Source organism: Nelumbo lutea, chromosome 6 (genome assembly GCF_056320005.1).
Source record: "Nelumbo lutea isolate HS-2025 chromosome 6, American lotus-T2T, whole genome shotgun sequence".
Lineage (NCBI taxonomy): Eukaryota > Viridiplantae > Streptophyta > Magnoliopsida > Proteales > Nelumbonaceae > Nelumbo > Nelumbo lutea.
In genome coordinates, this window is record NC_142689.1 from 17,933,632 (window position 1) to 17,953,205 (window position 19,574).

The window sequence follows — 19,574 nt, forward strand, 5'->3', positions numbered from 1 at the left end:
GAGCTAACCCTAAAGAAAGTAGTTTCTGGGCCCCTATTGTGGAGAAATTTGATAAATACTTGGTGGCTTGGAAAAAAAATTACATCTCAATAGGGGGTAGGCTAACTTTAATTAAGGCTACACTTGCCAATCTTCCAACCTACTTCCTTTAAGTGTTCAGGATTCCTCCAAGGGAGGCTAAGAAATTGGAGAAGAGAATGAGGGACTTTTTGTGGGAACCAGGAGAGGTGAAAAAGGATCATTTGGTTAGATGGGGGATTGTTAACAAACCAAAGGAAGAAGGGGGTCTAGGGATAGGGAACATAGTGTTGAAGAATGTAGCCCTTTTAGGGAAGTGGTTAAGGAGATGGCCCCGAGAGAGAGAGAGACTATGGCATGAGGTGGTGGAAAGCATACATGGCTGCTTTGAAAATGGTTGGGATTCCGGGATATCTCGTCGAGCTACCCTCACAACACCTTGGAAGGCTATACATGGTATCCTCCCCAGCTTCCTCAGTTTGATCAGGTATGATGTTGGTTCTGTTAATGCCATTCTATTTTGGGAGGATATTTAGGTGGGTACTCAACCCCTCAAAGATCGTTTCCCCTCACTCTATTCCCTCTCCTGTCACAAAAACGAGCCAATTGCAAACCCCCTTGTCTTTAAACTAGGATTTCGATTTTCGTAGAGGGTTAAGGGATGGTGAGTCGAGTTGTGTTGTTGAGCTAATTCATTTGTTAGAATATATTTGCTTGGACCCCACTTCTTCTGATGAAAGAGTTTGGACTCCTCTTCTAAAAGGTACATTTACTTGTGCTTCCTTTTTAAAATCCTTCAATTCTGACCCAATTTCCTAAGGTTTCCCTTTCAAAGAAGTCGAGGCGCAACCTATTCCCCCCAAAATTGCTGTATTCTGCTGGGAAGTCTACCATGGAAAAATCAATACTTTGGAAAACTTACAGAAAAAGAGACCCTCTCTTTGTCTTTCCCCAAATTGGTGTTCCTTGTGTAAGGCCAAGAATGAGGACTGTTTCCATGTGCTGATCTCTTGTTCACTTGCTACAGCTTTATGGAATTGGAGCCTTTGTTTATTTGGAGGTAGGTGGTCTTTGCCTTCCGATTTAAGGTCGTTATTTAACCCATCTTTTTTTGTTTGGCACACTAGAAGAGGCAAAGTCATGTGGAAATGTGTCAGGGCAGCCACTTTGTGGACTCCTTGGGAGGAAAGGAATGGAAGAATTTTTTCAGAGAAGGAAGGAGGGTTAAATGAAGTGAAGGATTGCATCCTTACAAGAACAATCCATTTGCTGAAAACATTAGATATGTTTGATGATTTCTCCTTTGATGACTTGTGGAGGAATTGATTAATAATAGCTAACACTTCAAAACCAAGAAGAATAGAATCTTGTCAGAATGGGTTCCACCTTTGGAAGGTGTCATCAAGTTGAATTTTGATGGAAGCAGCCAAGGTAATCTAGGGCCTTCAGGTATAGGGGGTGTCCTGAGAAATAAGGACAGCAACATAATCTCCACATTCTCAGGACCGGTGGGAGTAGGGGACTCCACAAGGGCCTTCAGGTATAGTTCTCCATGTCTTTAACCAAACAGTTGTTTGATTTTATGATCAAATTATAGTCCTTTGCAAGGACATTAATATAACCTACTTTTATTCAGAAGCAAGTGTATTTACAACACTGGATATAAAGTAACTCATATTTTACATTAAAGGAAACTAAATTACCAATTATTCTTTCAAACTACCAACTGCATCTTGATATGAAGGGAAAGCAACAAACCTGCTGCTTCTGATGCTTTGTCTTCTCTACAACACCATTAAAACTATTTTCATGGGTGTTATTTACCTTAGCACCAACTTCTTTAGAATCTTTATTCATATAGTCTTGCAACTGTGGCTCTGTTTTTCCATTATGTGAAGAACTCAAAGCAACTTGTTGATTTTTTGTCAAAATGGAGAAACTTTGCTCAGGTGATACTGGTGCTACTCTATTACGATTTATTTCCCATGCAGGAGACTCTGGTCCAGCATGCCTGCAAAGTGGAAAAGAAAACAGCAGGCTGTGCTATCAATATTTTGTAAACAATAAAATGAAATCTAGCTTTTTGAAGAAACTTCAACAAAGTAACATAAAATCTCAAAATTTTGGCATGGCTCAAGTTAAAGAGATGGAAGAAAGAAATGATCAACTTTAGATGATTCAAACCATTGAAGCCCACTATACTCTTAGAGTATTGATGACCATAGAAAAAATGTCAAAAACAATGCTAAAACCAAGTGCTTGTGCATCTAATTTAGGTTGCTTATGGCCTGAAAATCTCCTACTAACACAACGACAGAATAACCCTCTCATTGCCCTAATGTTTAACAAGTGCACTCCCTTCCTATTTTTGTCTTACACGAATCTTCATGGCACCTGAATTTAGTATGGCAGAGGACATATTTGCTGCACTTATGGGTCCAAGAAAAACAATAATAAAGACAAAATTGAACCTAAATATAATGATTATAAAAAATAAATCAGAGCTCTATTATGCAGACTATAGATAATAAGACAGAACAAAGTTCTTGATAGCCTTAATACCTAGTTACCTACAGATGCCAAGAATCTATATGTGATTTGTGTTTGAACACAATTAGATTGACTAATTTTTATCCCAAAATATGGATGATTAGATTTTATGTTCTTCCTTTACTAGTTTCAACAGTGAAAGTATAATTCAGTTAACAATGTGCTAACTCCTGAAAACATTTGGCACAGAACTACCTGAAATTTTGAGAATCAGAGTTGGCAGTGGCTTCCTGTGAGGACCTATTCATGCTATCTGCTATTGGTGTCTCAATAGAAGCTGCATCAATTGAGTTAAAACCATCTTTTAAGGAAGTAACGTCTGCCTGTACATCCTCATCCAAATCTAGAAACTCTTGACTGAGGGAGCCAGAACCGGAGCAACTTTGGTCACTACATCCACCACTTCGTACCATAGAAATTGCCTGATCTAATATGCCAAGGGCTTGTTTAACTTCAGGACTTATAAAACCTTTATTTTTCTTGTTGAGACAGAACTGCTCTGGAATCAGATTGGTTGAAGAGAAAAGTTTTCCTTTGTTACTATCCTCCACTTGCCTATATTGCTCAATCTCTTCTTCCACAATCTCACTAACGGGCATCTGGTCTATAACTATCTTATCATCTTCTGGAGTTTCCACTGTATGATCATTTTTGGGAGACATCTGGTTTAAAACTGGTGTATTATCCTGGGGACTACAAGCTGTATGTTCTTCAGGGAGGAGACGTGGAGATTCATCATTCTTCATAGCTTCTACTACCAGAGTCTTCTGCAATTTAATGTAGGAATATAGACCTTCACGTACCCGAACATATAGTGGATCCTCCAAGGCCTTTGAGAATTTCTCATCAATTTTGGCAGAAGAAACTACCTGCAACATCAGCCATTTGAAAAGAATAATATAGACAAAGATGGCAGGTGCATGATCAAATAGTGATCTCACTTACATTATGATCAATCAGATTTAAAGATCCTATGAGTTATTGAAACATTGGATGATGATCTTAGTAAGGACAGGAGGCTATCGCTGAATTGATTTTCCTGGTTATAAGATTTTCTAGTCCAAATACAACTGTTTGACATGGAGCTTTCATCATATAGCATTGATTTTTTTTTTTACTTTTTTTTTCCCAATATGATAATCAAACAAGTGGGAGGAACATTGGGGTAACCCAGTATCTAGGGCACTCCCAAGAATTACTTCAGACCATTGGCCTATAGTGATGTGTAAGGAGGAATTGAGAGGTGATGGGCCCACTCCATTCAGGTTTGAGTGGTGGGAGTAATCTAATCCGGTAGTAGAGTGGGAGGGAATGAGGTTCCACAAGAAACTTCAATTTCTAAAATCACAATTAAAGGAGTGGAATAGGTTGGAGTTTGGGAGAATAGAGAAAAGGAAACAAGTCCTGCTAGAGCAGATTGAGGATGAAGGAAGAGAGGGGATCCTTTGGAGAGGAAGACAGGAAAATGAGATGGGAGTTGATGAGGCAGATGGAGGATATTCTGATTAAGGAGGAAATAAGTTGGAGGCAAAAATCTAGGTGTAAGTGGCAAAAGGAGGGAGATAGAAACACTAGATTTTTCCATTCAATGGCAAATGGGAGGAGAAAAAAGAGTCTCATATCAAAATTGGAAGTAGACGGAGCAGTCTTCGAACTCGATAGAAATAACAGAGGCCTTAGTAACTCATTTCAAATCTATATTTAGAAGGCCTTTGAATGAGAGGATGTGGTTGGAGGGTTTGGAGTGGCCGACTCTAAGTGTAGAGAACAGAGAATGATTGGAAAAAGAGGTTTGATCCAGAAGAGATAAAGGCGAGAATATTTGGATAGGACAAAAGCTCAAAGCCTAGATGGATTCACAATGGCTTTCTATCAGGATTGTTGGAATATAATGGAGAAGGATCTTAGGTCATTCTTCGAGGAGTTTCACAGTAGGGGAATAATTAATCCATGCCTGAACACAACCTAAGGATTTCAGACCTATTAGTTTGGTGATTAGTTTGTATAAAATAATTGCAGAAGTGTTGTCCCTTAGGATAAAGAAGGTCCTCTCTCTATAATTGCACCCAACCAAGGAGCATTTGTAGAGGGAAGACAGATCACTAATCAAATCCTCATTGCAAATGAGAGTTTGGAGAGCTTCAGGAAATCTAAGAAGAAGGGAGTGGTATGGAAATTGGACTTGGAGAAGGCTTATGACTTAGTGGATTGGTCTTTTTTAGTGGAGGTGTTGAGAAGCTATGGCTTTGGAGAAAGGTGGTGTAAATGGATTTGGGGCTATATTAGGACTTGCCACTATTATATATTGGTGAATGGAACGGTGGTTGACTTTTTTCTTGCTTTGAGAGGTATAAGACAAGGAGACCCACTCTCCCCCTTTCTTTTTACCTTGATGGCTGATGTACTTGGGAGATTGATCCATAGAGCAGACTCGAGGAATCTGATAAGAGGGCAGAGAGTTGGTAGGGAGGAGGTACCACTGACACATTTCCAGTTTGCAGATGACACAATTTTGTTTTGTGAGGTTGGGAATATAAGTTGGATCCGAAATTTAAAATTAGCAATACAACTCTTTGAGCAGATGTCTGACCTTAAGGTGAACTTTGATAAGAGTTGTGTGGTGGGGGTGAATGTGGAGGAGAGGGAGTTAAGGAATTATGCAGGTGTGTTAGGTTGTGCAATCTCAGATCGGCCTTTGACGTACTTGGGCCTCCCTTTAGGAGATAACCCTAAGAATGAAAGCTTTTAGACTCCGGTAGTGGAGAGATTTGAGAAGAGGCTTGCTTCCTGGAAGAGAAATTATCTTTCCTTAGGAGGGAGAGTCACTCTGATTAGGCCCGCCCTAGCTAATTTACCTGTTTATTATTTGTCAATGTTTAAGATCCCCACCAAGGTCTCCAACTTATTGGAAAAAATAATGAGGAATTTTCTGTGGGAGTCGGGACAGGAGAAGAGAGATCATAGGGTGAGATGGGAGGTGGTAATTAGATGTATAAAACTAGGAGGTCTCGGGATTGGAAACATCAAGAAAAGGAATATGGCGTTGTTGGGAAAATGGTTTTGGAGGTTCATAGTGGAAAAGGAAAAATTGTGGACAAAGATCGTGGCTAGCATACATGGGCTGGAAGACAACGACTAGGATTCTAGAATTGTGGCAAGGGCTACAGTTGCTTCTCCATGGAAATCCATCCATGATTTGCTTCCAGTTTTCTCCCCTTGGATCAGGTACGGTGTTAACTCTGGCAATCGAATAAAATTTTTGGAACATCTTTGGTTTGGGGTTTCACCTCTGAAGGACCAGTTTCCTTCCTTGTATGCTCTGTCAGATTTGAAAAATGAACCTATCTCTTATTTTTTAGTTCATTCAGACTCCACTTCTGGTTTTGGGTGGAACCTCGGCTTGCGAAGGGCAATTAGCGATACAGACTTGAACAGCCTCTTACCATTATTAGCCATCCTTGAGAATATCTTCCTTGATCCTAATAGGGAAGATGCCAGAATTTGGATCCCTTCTACTTCAGGAACCTTCTCTTGTGCTTCGTTTTTTGAAACCTTAACTCAGTTATCTGTCCCTCCTGGTGTGTCCTTTCTGATTAAGGAAATTTGGAGCAAGCCCATTCCTCCTCGGGTTGGGTTTTTTTGTTGGGAAATTTTCCTAGAAAGAATAAATACAAATGATCTACTTCAGAAAAAGAGACCCAACTCTTGTTTACTTCTTAATAGATGCTCTCTTTGTAAAGATGATGGGGAATCCGATTACCACCTTTTGGTCTCTTGTAAGGTTACTAAAACTGTTTGGGAGTGGGTACTCTCTCGCTTTGGGTGTACTTGGAACCCTCCTGAGAGTGTCCAAGGTTTGTTCTCCCCTTCGTTTTTCAGATGGCCTAAGAAGCGAGGGAAGATGATGTGGAGGAGTATTGGGGCAGCCGTGTGTTGGTCACTATGGGAGGAAAGAAACTCTCGAATATTTTCAGAAAAGGAAAGATCCCTGGAAGAACTATTAGACCTAATACTTTTAAGGGCTGCCCACTGGCTAAAAACTATGGAACTGTTCTCAGACTTTTCTATATCTGACCTGTTAAGAAACTAGAAAGAGATAGCAACTTCTACTCTGTGTAAGAGGACTCGTAGTCCCTTGTGGTCCCCTCCTCCCTCCGGATTTATAAAAGTGAATTTTGATGACAGTAGCATAAGGAATCCAGGGCCCTTTGGAATTGGGGAGTTTTCAGGAATGAAGAAGGGAAAGTTATTGCTCTGTTCTCAGGCCCTATTGGAGAAGGAGACTCTATTAGGGCTGAAATCCTTGCAGATTTGGAAGGGGTTCAAAGAGCAAGGGAACTAATTTTCAGTCGGCTGATTTTGGAAGGTGATTCAAAGGTGGTGATTAGCTGGTTGAAGAAAGAGGACAGTGGCTTGTGGAGTTACAATAATGAAAAGAAAATTTTTTTATGGCTATGTAGGGGCATTGAGATACAATACAGCTGGGTGAAAAGGACTGCTAATTCTTTTGCAGATGGGTTGGCCAAGCAAGGGGTGAATAGGGAGGCTATTTTTTGGGCTAATTTTTAATCTTATTTCATCGTAATTTACTGATGGGGAGATAAGACTCTTTATCTCCCCCTTATTGTACCTAAATCTTCATAAATCTTAATAAAGTTTCTGTTATTGATCAAAAAAAAAAAAATTCAAACAAGTGGGACCTATAAGTTGAAGGACACAGATCAACAAAAAGAATCAAAAAATGGTAATGCTTATGGGAGGTTAGTATTTGAATCTTCTACATACAACAACATCAGTGATTTGAAACAATAATCATGGAGCATTGGTCTCTTTCTGTCTCTTGAAAAGAAAAAGAATATGCTGAGTATCATTAACCAAAGCAATCAGGAAAGGCATTCTGAATTGATAATTGAAAGAAATTTTACTAGAGAAATGAAAATACAACCTTCCTGTAGAGCTTGCAAGCACTTCCTATGAGTTGCCTTGAGACAAAATTAATAAACGATGGGGGAACAAAATCCAACTTGAGATCCATATTTATTACTGTCCTGCAAAATTAGAAGAAAATACAGGGTAAAAACATCGCAATAGAAACCATATAAATGTAATACAAACATATGTACCTACTATGGTGGAAGATGCCAATTAAAAAATTGTATTGTGGTGCTACATAAGCAGTTTCCTTTTCAACCCCTCCTATAAAGCAAAAATAATAGTTTCCCACTAATAGTGATGTTAGAGAGCTGAAGTACATTGAAGTCCTTCAAGATTGATGCCTAAGAAAGGACTGTTCTTTCAAAGATTTAAATCAGAATATGCATTTCACACTGCTTCCCTTCAAAATCCTGTTGTTTATCTCCTTCCAAATGCACCAAGATATGGCAAAGGGGATTGGATTCCACAACAGCCCATCTGTTTTGCTAAAGCCCTTGGCTGGCCAAGATTTAATTGAACTCTCTAGGTCATGGGGAATGACCCTATTCCTAAAAAAATCTTGATGAATTGGCACCATGCTAATGTGAAGAACCTGCAGTGAATGAGAAGGTTCTGAACAGATTCCAAGGCAGAGGTGCACAACAGAATCTAAAGTATCTTGTTTGTTTTTACAAGGCAAAATGGTCTATAACCACACGAGTTGTTTCAATAACTTAATCTTGCTGTACAAAGGGTACTGCATGTGTCAACAAAAAATTCTTGAAACATGATCTTCAAGAAAGAAGTGGGTTGATAAAGAGATTTAACAACCTACCTCATGGATATCAGCTTTGTCTGTATTATGTTATAGATGTACATACGAAAAAAATATCCCCATATATTAATTATATCAAGCCTTGACATAGAAAGTTTCATTTTGTTAGAAATAATGGTTATTTGATGCTATATTGATAGGGGTATTTATGTCTTTGTAACCTGTGCATACCAGTGGGGCTGGCTGAATGTTTCTCCGTTATAGTATATGCATATTTGGCTCTGTTAGCTGGGTTATATAGAGAAGCCTAAACAACCAAGGAATGACATGTGGAGTGGAATTGAGGGATAAAAAGGACAATACATATTGCCTCAGCAGCTTCTATCTCTATTCAACGGGCAAGTTTAAATTTGAAACCCCTTGCTATTTGGCCAAAACAAACCCTTTTATTTATTTAACTTTTTTGGGGGGGTGGGGGCATTTTTTAAATTAGACTATGTAGATGGTTCATATGACTCTGGCAAAAGATCAAATATAAGGCCACTTGGCATTAGGCAGAATTGGCATCTCCTATTGGACCACTAAAGGTCCAAATGGAACTCCCTGATTGAGGGGGATGTGCCAACAATGGATTGAACCAGAACTGCAAATTAGAGCTTTCATCAAACTGAATCTAGAACACCCACTTCACCAAGGATAACGGCTGGACCCCCCTACCTATAGGTCCTACTAGATCAAAATAGGTGAATCCATTAAATTCTTTTGTCGGGAACATCCAAGAAGAAGACCATTAGTCCATTACCTGATGCAGTTCCTGGCCATATGAGGTCTTAGGAAGGATGGGTTGAATATGGACCTAAGCTTTGGCAATTTAGCATGGATTGGTAACTTTTAGACCTGAACCCACACGTTCATTCTTATCAGCTCAACATTTCATCCAAAATGGAGAAAACTGACCCTTAAAGCTTGAAATGAAGCATTTTTTTTCACTTAAAGATGCGTCTGTTCCTCTGTTCCCACTTCCCCAGATCACTGCATCAATAATACCCTTTCAATACAACCGACCTCTTGATTAAGGATGGGAAGGAGAAACTCCCATTGGAGTGAAAATGGTAGGAATAAGGAGAATCAAGGATCTGAATTATGAGAATAATAGATTCAGATGTAAATAGAAAATAGAATGAAAAGAATAATGCACTTTTAAAAGAAAAGAGAGAAAAACAAGAAAGCCGCACCATTACACTCGAGTAACTTCAATATAAAGCTTTATTCCATAAAATCAACTCTAAAAATTCAACTACGACTCTATTTGTAGACTAAACATGAGTGCTCAAATCTCTCTTTGTAGACTCCAATTTCAACTAGAAAGCATTTGTTCAGCACCATTGTCCACACAAGGAAGTTGGATTTAGAGGGAGAACTAGGATTCCAAACTTGCTTACAGGGGAAGTTAATGCCACCAGTGCTACTGAGTTAAAAGTCGGGGATTTAACTGAGAAGCAGCCATCCCTACTCAAGATCCAGTTTTTTTATCAATAACACCAGATCCAGTTCCATTCATCTTCACTGTTGGTACCTATAATTTGACCCTGTAACAGGTCCAACAGCTCCAAGACCCCATCTACTTCCCAATCAAACAGGTTTCTTCTGAACTGAGGGTTCCAGACCACTGTGTTATTGGAGAGAGAATATGAATCCACCACTGAGACTTCTTGATTTGCTGCACATTGAAAAAGAAGGGGAAATGCCTAAGCTAAAGGTCTATTCAAACACCAAGGATCTTTCCAAAACTTCAGCCTGTCCCCTCTACCCATCTTAAATCTCACACCTTCATACATCAAAGGTGGACTTTTGAGAATACCTTTCCAAACAGAGCAACCCCAATTTGGGAATGAATCCTGTGAGTTCCAGTTTCCCCAATCCACCCCATACTTAGAGGCAATTAAGTTCCTTCACCAGGAATTTCTTTCAGAAGCAAACCTCCAGCACCACTTACTCAGAAGAGCAGAATTTACCACCTTCAACTTTCTTAGGCCTAGACCCCCTCCTCCCTAGGCAAAGCAAACTTGATCCCATTTCACAAGATGAATTTTTCTCTCTTCTTCCCAACCCCTCTAGAAAAAGTTCCTCTGCAGATTTTCAAGCTTCTTAGCTACTTTGGCTAGAATGGGAAAGAGGGATAGGAAGTAGGTGCAAAGATTGGCTAGAGTACTTTTGATAAGAGTCACTCTACCTCCAACAGACAAGTACTTAGCCTTCCAAGAGGCTAGTTTTTTCTCCACTGAATAACTGGACTCCAAATGGCAAAAGGAAAGCACTTAGCCCCAAGGGGAAGGTTCAGGTACTTCACAGGAAGGAAGTCCACCTGGCAGGCCATCAAGCTAGCACGATCTTGCAAGTTTGGAATAGGACCCACCGGAATGATTTTGCTTTTGTGAAGGTTAACTTTTAAGACCTGAAACCACTTCAAACTGGGGGTTTTCATGGTTTGGTTAACCGAACCGTGGGCTTATTTTTTAAATCGAACTGGGGTTACTGGTTTTTGGAAAACTGGTAACCAAAATCGAATTGAAGCCGATCAGTTAATTTTCGGTTTGGTTCGTCAGTTTTTTGGTTTTTTTATTATTTACAATATATATTATAGAAAAATATATAAATATATAATAAAAAATTAGAAATATATAAATATAACATTTTAAATAATAAATAATAGGATAAATTTCTTAAACTACCCCTACTATTTGCGAAATTGACTAATTGCACCCTTACTGTTTACATATTGTCTTAAACTACCCTTAAATTTTCTGACAATTGTCACACCTCCCTTGCCCTTAGTTGAACGTCATAAACCATTTGCATGTGACACCACCTGACTAATAATTTTGTCTAGAATTCCTCAAATGCCCATTTATGATCGAAAATGCCCTTTTCATTTCAGTTCATTTCATTTAGGGCTCGGTCACCACTGGACTATTTATTGCATTAGGGCTCGGTCACCAGCGGCCTCTTACACGTATCTGAGCCGTTATTTGCCAGTGTCGTAATCATCGGAGGTGACCCATTTTGTTAACTCTTAATATCCGCCAGCAACCCTTTTTTCTGTTCATCTTCTTCCTGCTCCCGACAGCAAACAATAACAATGATTTTCTCCCCCTTCCAACCTCGTCTCTGTTTAAATCATTCCTTTCTTCTTGCTTTGTTTCCATTTATTTCTCACATAGAAAGCTTCCATGGGCCCAATCATGAATGCAGTTTGGCAGAAGGGAAAGTACCTTTGGCACCCAAAACACATTATCTTCGTTCACTTTTGTGTTCATCGCAGTGGTTCCACCCAGATTGAGGACATACAACAGTGGACGATTTTACCTCCCCATCTCTTTGTTTTCGGTTTTCGTTTCCTTCACTCCCGAAAACATGTCACCTTCGTTCACCTCTGTTTTCGGTTTCCTCCACTCCTCAAAAAGAGGACATACAACAATGGACGGTTTTCCCTCCCCATCTCTCTCTCTCTCTCTCTCATCTTCCCGCTTTAAATCACCTAAAAACATCTGAACAACACATCTCTACAAGGCGTACCTTAATCAACAAATTACTTCTTCCAAACTGAGCCTTAATTATTGCTTCAATTTCTCTCTTGTTCTTCTTTTATACAGCGCAGTGAAATGCTGGAGCAGAAACAAACAAGGTGAAGATGTTAGACGAGCCATTTTATTTTCTAGTACAAATTTCAAGTCACTTCAAGTTCAAAGCGTTGGCCTGAAAGAACAAACCTGGCATTTGATATGGTATAAAAAGTACATGTCAAGAATCGAGACAAACATAATCTAGTATTCAAAGAATGTAGCTATGAAATGAGTTGAAGCTGGTATGTGTGGTGATTTGTTCTAGAAACATGGCTGAGAGGGTTGAGTGAATTTCTACAGGGTTGTCGCATATTATGAGTACAGGCAGAGCAACGGCAACGGTGGAGACGGAGCAGGTGAAGAAGGAGATCCAGGAGAGGTGGAAGGTCCTCATATGGGGATTGGAAAATGAGAAGATCTTGAAAACCTTGGCCTGGTGCTCGGAGTCCAGTGGTAAGGCGAATTCTACGGTTGCATCTGTTGGGACAATGGGCGAGGCCACGGAGAAGGCAAAGCTTTTGCCAATAGTAACCCCATCGATCTTGCCTCCCCTGTTTCAGTCTGTGAGCACATCATCGTTGCTGCGTTCTCTCCGGCAACCATTAATAGCCAACTGCAGGAAGAGAAGGTTCTGTCGGAGATAGTTTCCTCCCCACTCTATGCTGAAGAACGGTGTCTATGACGGGCGATATCGACAACAAGTGTCGCCCTCATCATCGTTGGCTTTTCAAATTACCCATATGGTTCTGAAACCAATCGATGAGGACACAGAATGGTAGAGTTATTAGCTTTTGGGTTTGCATACCAATTCGATCCATCTCGCAAACATCATTTGTTTCTTTCACTTGGGTTTTATTTTGAAATTTGAAGAATGGTAGATGGCAAATTTGACATTTTGCTTCTTTTCGTTAGCGTCCATGTCGATTTTTAGAAACAAGGGTAGTTTAAGACAATATATAAACAATAATGGCACAGTTAATCAATTTCGCAAACAGTAGGGGTAGTTTAAGAAATTTAACTTAAATAATATATATATATATATATATATATATATATATATATATATATATATATATATATAATACATATTTATTAATTTATAATGTATAAAAAATATCAAATATAATATATATCAGTTAATCGCCGATTTTCTATTTTGGTTAACCGAAACCCAACTGGTACTTCGGTTTTTTTTTAAATACCGAACTGACCAGTTCTGTTAACTGAATTTTCGGTCAGTTTGTTCAGTTTTTCTTGCTCATCCATACTTCAAACCAGCACAGTACTCCAAGTAAGAGCTCCAATTGATCAATTGAGGCATTTAGGAAACAGAGGGTATCATCTGCAAACTGCAAAATATTGAATTTTTCTGCTTCTGGGGCAATATCAAAGCCTTCCCAAAGCCCATTAGTCGCAGCCTTAAGGGAGAGTTGGGAGAGAAGTTCCATTAGGCAAATGAAGAGCAAGGGCGATAGAGGGTCACCCTATCTAAGGACCTTAGAACTTTCAAAAACCTCTTTTAACCTCTTCTAACATGAGTTTCCCCTTTACTGAATTCAAAATAAATGCTCCAACCCAATGACATAACCCTCTCTCTCTCTACTAGTTAGTCTAACTCTCCTCTGGTCTGTTTACTTAATTTCACCATATATATATATATATATATATATATATATATATATATATATATAACTTTAAGCATTGCACCCTTAAAAAGAGTGAAACGAAGATCACATACTTACCCATACCCATACATAATTTCAAACAAATGTTTACTCTATTCACCCAACTCTAAAATTCTAAGTAGAATGTTTGTTTATAAACCAATTATTATGCTCAGATCTCCTTTTACAGACCTGAAATTCAACTAGGAAACCGACCTGAAACAACTTCTAACTGCTTCAAAACTAAGTCAATCCTGTAAATAACCCATAAGGAGTTAGATTCCTAAGATAACTCTAATAACACTATAGTAATCCTACTACAACACTTGTCTTGTTTAATCAAGGAAAATAGTACAAAACAGATCAGAAATATGAAGATTCAAGAAAGCAGAACCAGTAGAAGAAGGAAAGAAATGTAGGGAGGGGAGAAGATAAACAAATGAGAGGGAGTAACTTTCTTAAGGTGTGTTCACCCCATTCTATTGCTTACGTGAACATGTTACAAGTAATGGTAAGAAGAAAAGAATGTCCTAGAGTAAGCAACAACAATATGGAATAATAAAATCAAAGAAAATAAAGCCCACTAGGGGCCAATAGCTCAATAAACCCATTTCTCAACAATAACTACATAAACCAACAACAATTCCAAGAGTGATCCATAGAAATAAACTTAACTTGTCTCAACCTTAACCCCAAGTATTTGGGGTTGTTACACAAATCCTGTCCTTACAATACACTTTATCAAAAGCCATGATCTATCAAAACTCAAGAAATAAAACGACCCAAACCTTGTCATAAAATGACACCTTATCAATGGAATGGCCATAATTCACTCAAAACATGTGTTACAAAATTTTAGTCTAATTTGATAGACAACTCAATAAACTACCTAATAATATTATGCAAAATAAACAAGTATCAGCCTCCAAGAAACAGATTGAAAGAAAAGTGATGTGATTATGTTCTACTTTTCCAAACCCTCAATTCTTTCTAACAAAACTCTTTAAACTAATTTGACCCCTCAATATAATTAATTTTATCCCTAAGACACTAATAAACTAGATAACTTTGAAAGAGCTCATAAAAATGAAAATGTAATTCAAAAATATGAAGAAACTTGATTTCTTCTTTCACAGTTTCTTCCCTTGGTTCCATGCCTGCATCATACCCCCTAGAATGGTTCAATATTTTTACAAAGAACAGTAACTCACCGGTAGTAGCTCATTTCTGAGGTCAACTTTTTCAATGCAAAGCCTCCGACCAAATCTATCTGCACCATATTGTTTGCTTCAGATATACATTCATTGGTGAACCCATGGGTGCTTCTATTTATGCTTTCTAAGTCAGAGACCTGAAAACAAAGTTTCAAATCAGAATGCTCCTGGCTCCTGAGAAAGAATGAACAGAACCTATAATGAGTATAAAATATCCAATAAAATGTAAAATGTGCAAGTCACTACCGAGTTTATAAGCACAATGATAAGATCATCTTCAAAGAACTCCAATTCAAAAAAGTGCACAATTGCCTCTCTATCTGATAGTGGCCAAGAAACCTTCATCCTTTCTTCCAAACAGTTAACAAAAAATTCAACATTTTGAATTGGGTGAAATGTCAAAAGCCATCAAGTGAATGTTGAACCATTGTGGGACGAACCTCACTAGAGATACTTGTTCACCAATTCGAACCTTTTGCAAGCATCCAGCTTTGAGAATTTTAAAAGTTGGAATGGCATACTGAGGCCACCTGGGGGAAAAAGATGTTACACCAGTGTCTCTGAAAATGTCTTTAATGTTTGAGTAGAAACAGAAATGCCAATCAATTAATGCAAGGAACCAACAGCTTATGATCGAAGGACAAGAAAAATTTACAGTAAATGCAAGAACTACAAAAGGGCCTTTAATTTCTATGATATCTAAAACCATAAACCATAGATAAAGATAAAAACAATCCTCACCATCGACCATATAGCTCTGACTCCATTCCTACACACAAACCTGCAGAGTCTCACTTGATCATATGAGAATTCTAATCGCCTATGTAATTAATTAATGGATAATTGCACAATACAACTCAAAAATCTCTTTCTCGAGTATCAGTATCAACTTACAAATATCTAGAGGTGCATCTACATAACCTTCAGCAAGAAGTGTGTGGAAGGGAGTGCCTTGGGGTCCTTCGCGATACATAACACGGAACTGTTCACCATCCTCTTTTATCTGCCAACAGTAATTTTTTTCCTCTCATTCACACTCTTCATAAGGTAAGTTAGACTAATTTACCGTAAATATACAAAAACTAATTAAATTAGAGTTTGGCTTCAGTCAGCGCAGCGCCTGTTCAAACAGCCTTTATGGCCGTGAATTGGGAATATCTCCGTACATATGTGCTTTATTTCATGGGGAGATATTCCCAATGCAAGGTTGCAAGAGGCTGTTCGAATGGTGTGAGCAAAGACTTGCACTGACTAAAGCTGAATTCAATATATAATACACTAGTGACACATAGGGACCACATATTGGATCCCATCACTCTTATGTGTCCACCAAAGAGCCATATTCGTCTCAAACTCTAAATGTCAAGAGGGAAAAGAAATAAATTGATATAACAGTAAATGAAATATAAGGGCTTCTTCGTTTGTTCTGAAGTTTGACATATGAAAGTGCAATAATTACATTAAGAGGTATATTGGCATTGGTGAATTTTTCTTTCTTCTGAACTTTGAAAGTAGAGAATATTGTTCTGAATTCTGAAAATTATCAAATATCCATTTTGACCCCATATCCGAGAGTTTTTGTTTGTCTTTTTGGGGGTATCATTGGAAAATGAAAAGTTGTATGATTGCATTTTAAGAAATAAGAGATAAGAGGAAACTAACAACCATTTTTCTCTTAAAATTAAAAGATTTCTCTTAAGAAATAAGAGTTAAGAGGAAACGAACAGGTCCTAAGGGTTCATTATCATTGAAAAATTAAAAGTTGTATGATTGCCTCTTAAAAAATAAGAGATAAGAGGAAACTAACAACCATTTTTCTCTTAAAGTTAAAAGATTCCTCTTAAGAGATAAGAGTTAAGAGGAAATGAACAGAACCTAAGGGTTCATTTGGCTGTCAGGGAAATTTTTCTAGGAAAGGATGGGATGAGAAAAAGAAATTTATTTTTCTCGTGTTACCATCTTGTGTTTGGTTGCTGCTAACAAATATATGAGAAAATTCATTTTCTAGTGTTTAGTCTCCAAGAAAAATAAGTTGTAATTTGGTCAATTTTTTTTGCGCATCTATTGGTATGTTTGACAATGTGCACAGCCATTGTACCTTATCTAGTGGTTCACATGGAGAGTTGAGGAGCCACACATCATGTCAGATTTACCACGTGGGTATTCGTATTCACATGGTCACATGCAATGTTTTAAAAGCAACCCAGAAGTTGAACCGGTTTTCCTTCTGGGTCAACAGGTCAATCCATGGCATCATGACAACAAAAAAATCCAAGAAAGAAATATAAAACCTGGTGGCCCAATAAACTGGTTGAACAGGTTGGTGGTTCAGCCATATATGGGTTTTTGCAATCTAGGGGGTTATAGGTTATAACTGGGTCTGGAGTCATGACTTTCAAGTCACCAGTCTGACCAGATGGGTTAATGAAGGGTTGAAAGGATTGGTCACGTCACGTGAGCATGTGAATGAGAAAAACTTTCTCACTGATTTACTGAGACCCTGCACCCATCATTTTCTGACAGGGTTTCCCATGCCACAAAACAAACACCACAAAATGGCGTATAATGGAAACATTTCCTTTTTCTCTCGCCCATTGCTCAGCAACCAAACAGACCCCAAAGGAAAACATTTCTTAAACTTGATAGCATACCTTCCAATCAGCATCTGGTGTTTCACTAGCACTCTTCACCATACCAAGAAAATTTGATACTTCAATGGCTCTCTCATCTATGACATATTCTATGTTTTCTGCACAGGACAGTTACAGACAATTAGCAATGTCTACATGCTAATACTAGTTACTGTACTACACATCGCAAGTAGTATGTAGCATTTAAAATAGAGGTCCTCGGGATATTATTCTTGTCAAAAAAAAAGGAGAAAATGTTAGAACAACCAACCGTGGTTCTCAGAATATGATGAATTTAGGAGTTGATTTCGGATAACATTCTTGATATATTCCCCATTTGCAAGATTGGGTGATGACAGGGTATGATCCATTTCTTCTCGACATGTTGAGATCTTTCGTTTCTGATCCATTTTTTTCATCTATAGACATATCAAAAGAAGTTCCTTGCCTCAAAATAGTCAGGCAGCAAATATACGTTGAGTTCTTGGTCAATGTAGATATAACCTGAGTTTGAGGCAAAACCAATTACATTGATGAGATGGTTGCCATGAATATGCATAAATGGTCAACAGGGAATACAATGAGAAACAGGCAAAAACTGTTTTTTTGCAGAACACGCACACACACGCACAGAAGGGGAGAAGGGGATAAAGAATAGAACTGAAAACATCTCTTATTTGAGCATGCTAACGGCAAACCTGAATGATCAATTCCACTAATTTACCTCAAAAGATATACAAAGCATGTCTCAGATGTCATAAATATATACAAAGCATGCCTCCAATGCAAAATTTATAGAAAGAGTCGTTCATTCCTCAAATTCAGAATAGAGAAATCATTCCATGAAATGCCACAGATCGGTAGAGACTACAGAGCCACAGAATGATAGACATATCCATAAAATACCCACTAAAGAATGGTCAGTAAAAAAGCTGCAAGCTCTGAAAGTTTATCTTCTATACAAACAAAACTCAAAATTCTTGCAGTACACCGAAACTAACACAGTATTTAAAACTTTCTTTCACACTCAACCCTGAACGTTTCTCATAAATTAGTCCAAATAACTATAAAAACTCGAAAGATCATTTACTTGCATTCTCAGCATATGAAACCAGAAAAAAAATCCCCATATGACATTAAAACATTGGCATGCATACATAATTGATTGTCATTTACCTCTCAGTGTATGTCTCAAAATTCATTGACACCCAGTTGAAGATTTCATACAAAATACTGAAATACACCATCAAAGAGATCCCTCTGGAGAACTAGAACAAACAGAAAGGAAAAGAAATTCACAAAACTCATCACCACAAGATGCATGTATCACATAAAAACACTAAGCACATCAATCAGTGAGAATTGAAGTTGGCTTGGTTCTCCTCCCGGAAAGATTGTGTACATGTGAAGAGGCTTTTTGATGATCGATGCAATCTGTTGCTGGGTGCCTCAGAACAAGACAGGTTGTGACATGTGAGCACTGGAGACACACTTAAGTCCAGCTCCCTCCAGATAACCCATTACGTCTTTTCGCATTGAATCCAAAATCAATATAGATAGTCAAAATTCACCGCCGCAAGATGCAGACATCAAAGAAATCTCCAATGCACAACTCAAAAAGTTGAAGCTCCCTCGAAACCTCCCATTCCAACTCTCAATACACAAAACCAAGGTAGTAGCAATTAGCAAATAGCTATCCAGTTCATCACAACCCAGATACAGATCTCACGGAATTCATCAAAAGAAGAGATTAGAACTCACCTGAGACAAGAGCACACCGAGACGGAGATAGAACATGCACTAGTCTCGGCTGTGACGAATTTCGGACACCGAACCAATGAAACCGAGCTTAAAAATTCCCAACCAGCTCTAGAACAGTTACGTTACGATTTAAGACTATAAAAAGGATTAACTAGAGATTACTGATTACGAGATGAACGCCTTTACGCTCTTCCGTCCAACCGAACCACCTAGTTCAACTAGAAAACAAACTTTACTACAGGCTAGCTGTAAAGTGTAAACCAAGAAACTAGCTTTGACTCATGGGGTCGAACTAAAGAACGGCTCCGATTCAATGGATTTTAATATCAGCGTTGGATTAAGCAAAAAGCTGATCTCGTGATCTTTCCAACCTTTCGTTAACTACCATGCTTCTTGTGGGACCCATGGTAGAATATTCTGGACCC

The 19,574-nt window shown here is 38.3% G+C and overlaps 1 protein-coding gene and 1 long non-coding RNA gene across 8 annotated transcripts; one reads left to right on the forward strand and one right to left on the reverse strand.

The window, feature by feature from the left end:
• The first annotated feature begins 884 nt into the window (after nucleotides 1–884).
• Nucleotides 885–12,772, forward strand: LOC148847670 (uncharacterized). Its single transcript, XR_016100964.1, has 2 exons — nucleotides 885–1,558; nucleotides 12,181–12,772. It is a non-coding gene; the product is annotated as an uncharacterized LOC148847670 (long non-coding RNA).
• On the reverse strand, nucleotides 1,627–19,376 carry LOC148847671 (uncharacterized). Of its 7 annotated transcripts, XM_088950785.1 has the most exons (13): nucleotides 19,150–19,376; nucleotides 18,791–19,039; nucleotides 18,565–18,656; nucleotides 17,660–17,892; nucleotides 17,410–17,507; nucleotides 15,653–15,761; nucleotides 15,500–15,539; nucleotides 15,199–15,288; nucleotides 15,005–15,104; nucleotides 14,756–14,895; nucleotides 7,514–7,616; nucleotides 2,764–3,437; nucleotides 1,627–2,029 (listed from the first exon to the last, which is right to left on the reverse strand). In XM_088950785.1, the coding sequence occupies exons 4-13, from the start codon at nucleotides 17,805–17,807 to the stop codon at nucleotides 1,738–1,740; spliced, it is 1,794 nt and encodes a 597-aa protein (XP_088806911.1). In that variant the 5' UTR covers nucleotides 17,808–17,892; nucleotides 18,565–18,656; nucleotides 18,791–19,039; nucleotides 19,150–19,376; the 3' UTR covers nucleotides 1,627–1,737. The 7 variants fall into 7 exon arrangements, with proteins under 7 accessions (XP_088806911.1, XP_088806908.1, XP_088806913.1 ...); XM_088950782.1 differs by having other exon boundaries at nucleotides 18,791–19,333; XM_088950787.1 differs by lacking the exon at nucleotides 18,565–18,656 and having other exon boundaries at nucleotides 19,150–19,287.
• Between the last annotated feature and the right edge of the window lie 198 nt (nucleotides 19,377–19,574).

Bases quoted from the DNA above. Each gene is read 5' to 3' on its own strand.
- LOC148847671 (XM_088950785.1), bottom strand. From the start codon at position 17,807: ATGAAAAAAATGGATCAGAAACGAAAGATCTCAACATGTCGAGAAGAA. The intron at 15,762-17,409 runs GTATGCTATCAA...TACTGTTGGCAG, and splicing joins CACCAGATGCTGATTGGAAG to ATAAAAGAGGATGGTGAACA. The intron at 15,105-15,198 runs GTTCGTCCCACA...TTTGGAAGAAAG, and splicing joins GAACAAGTATCTCTAGTGAG to GATGAAGGTTTCTTGGCCAC.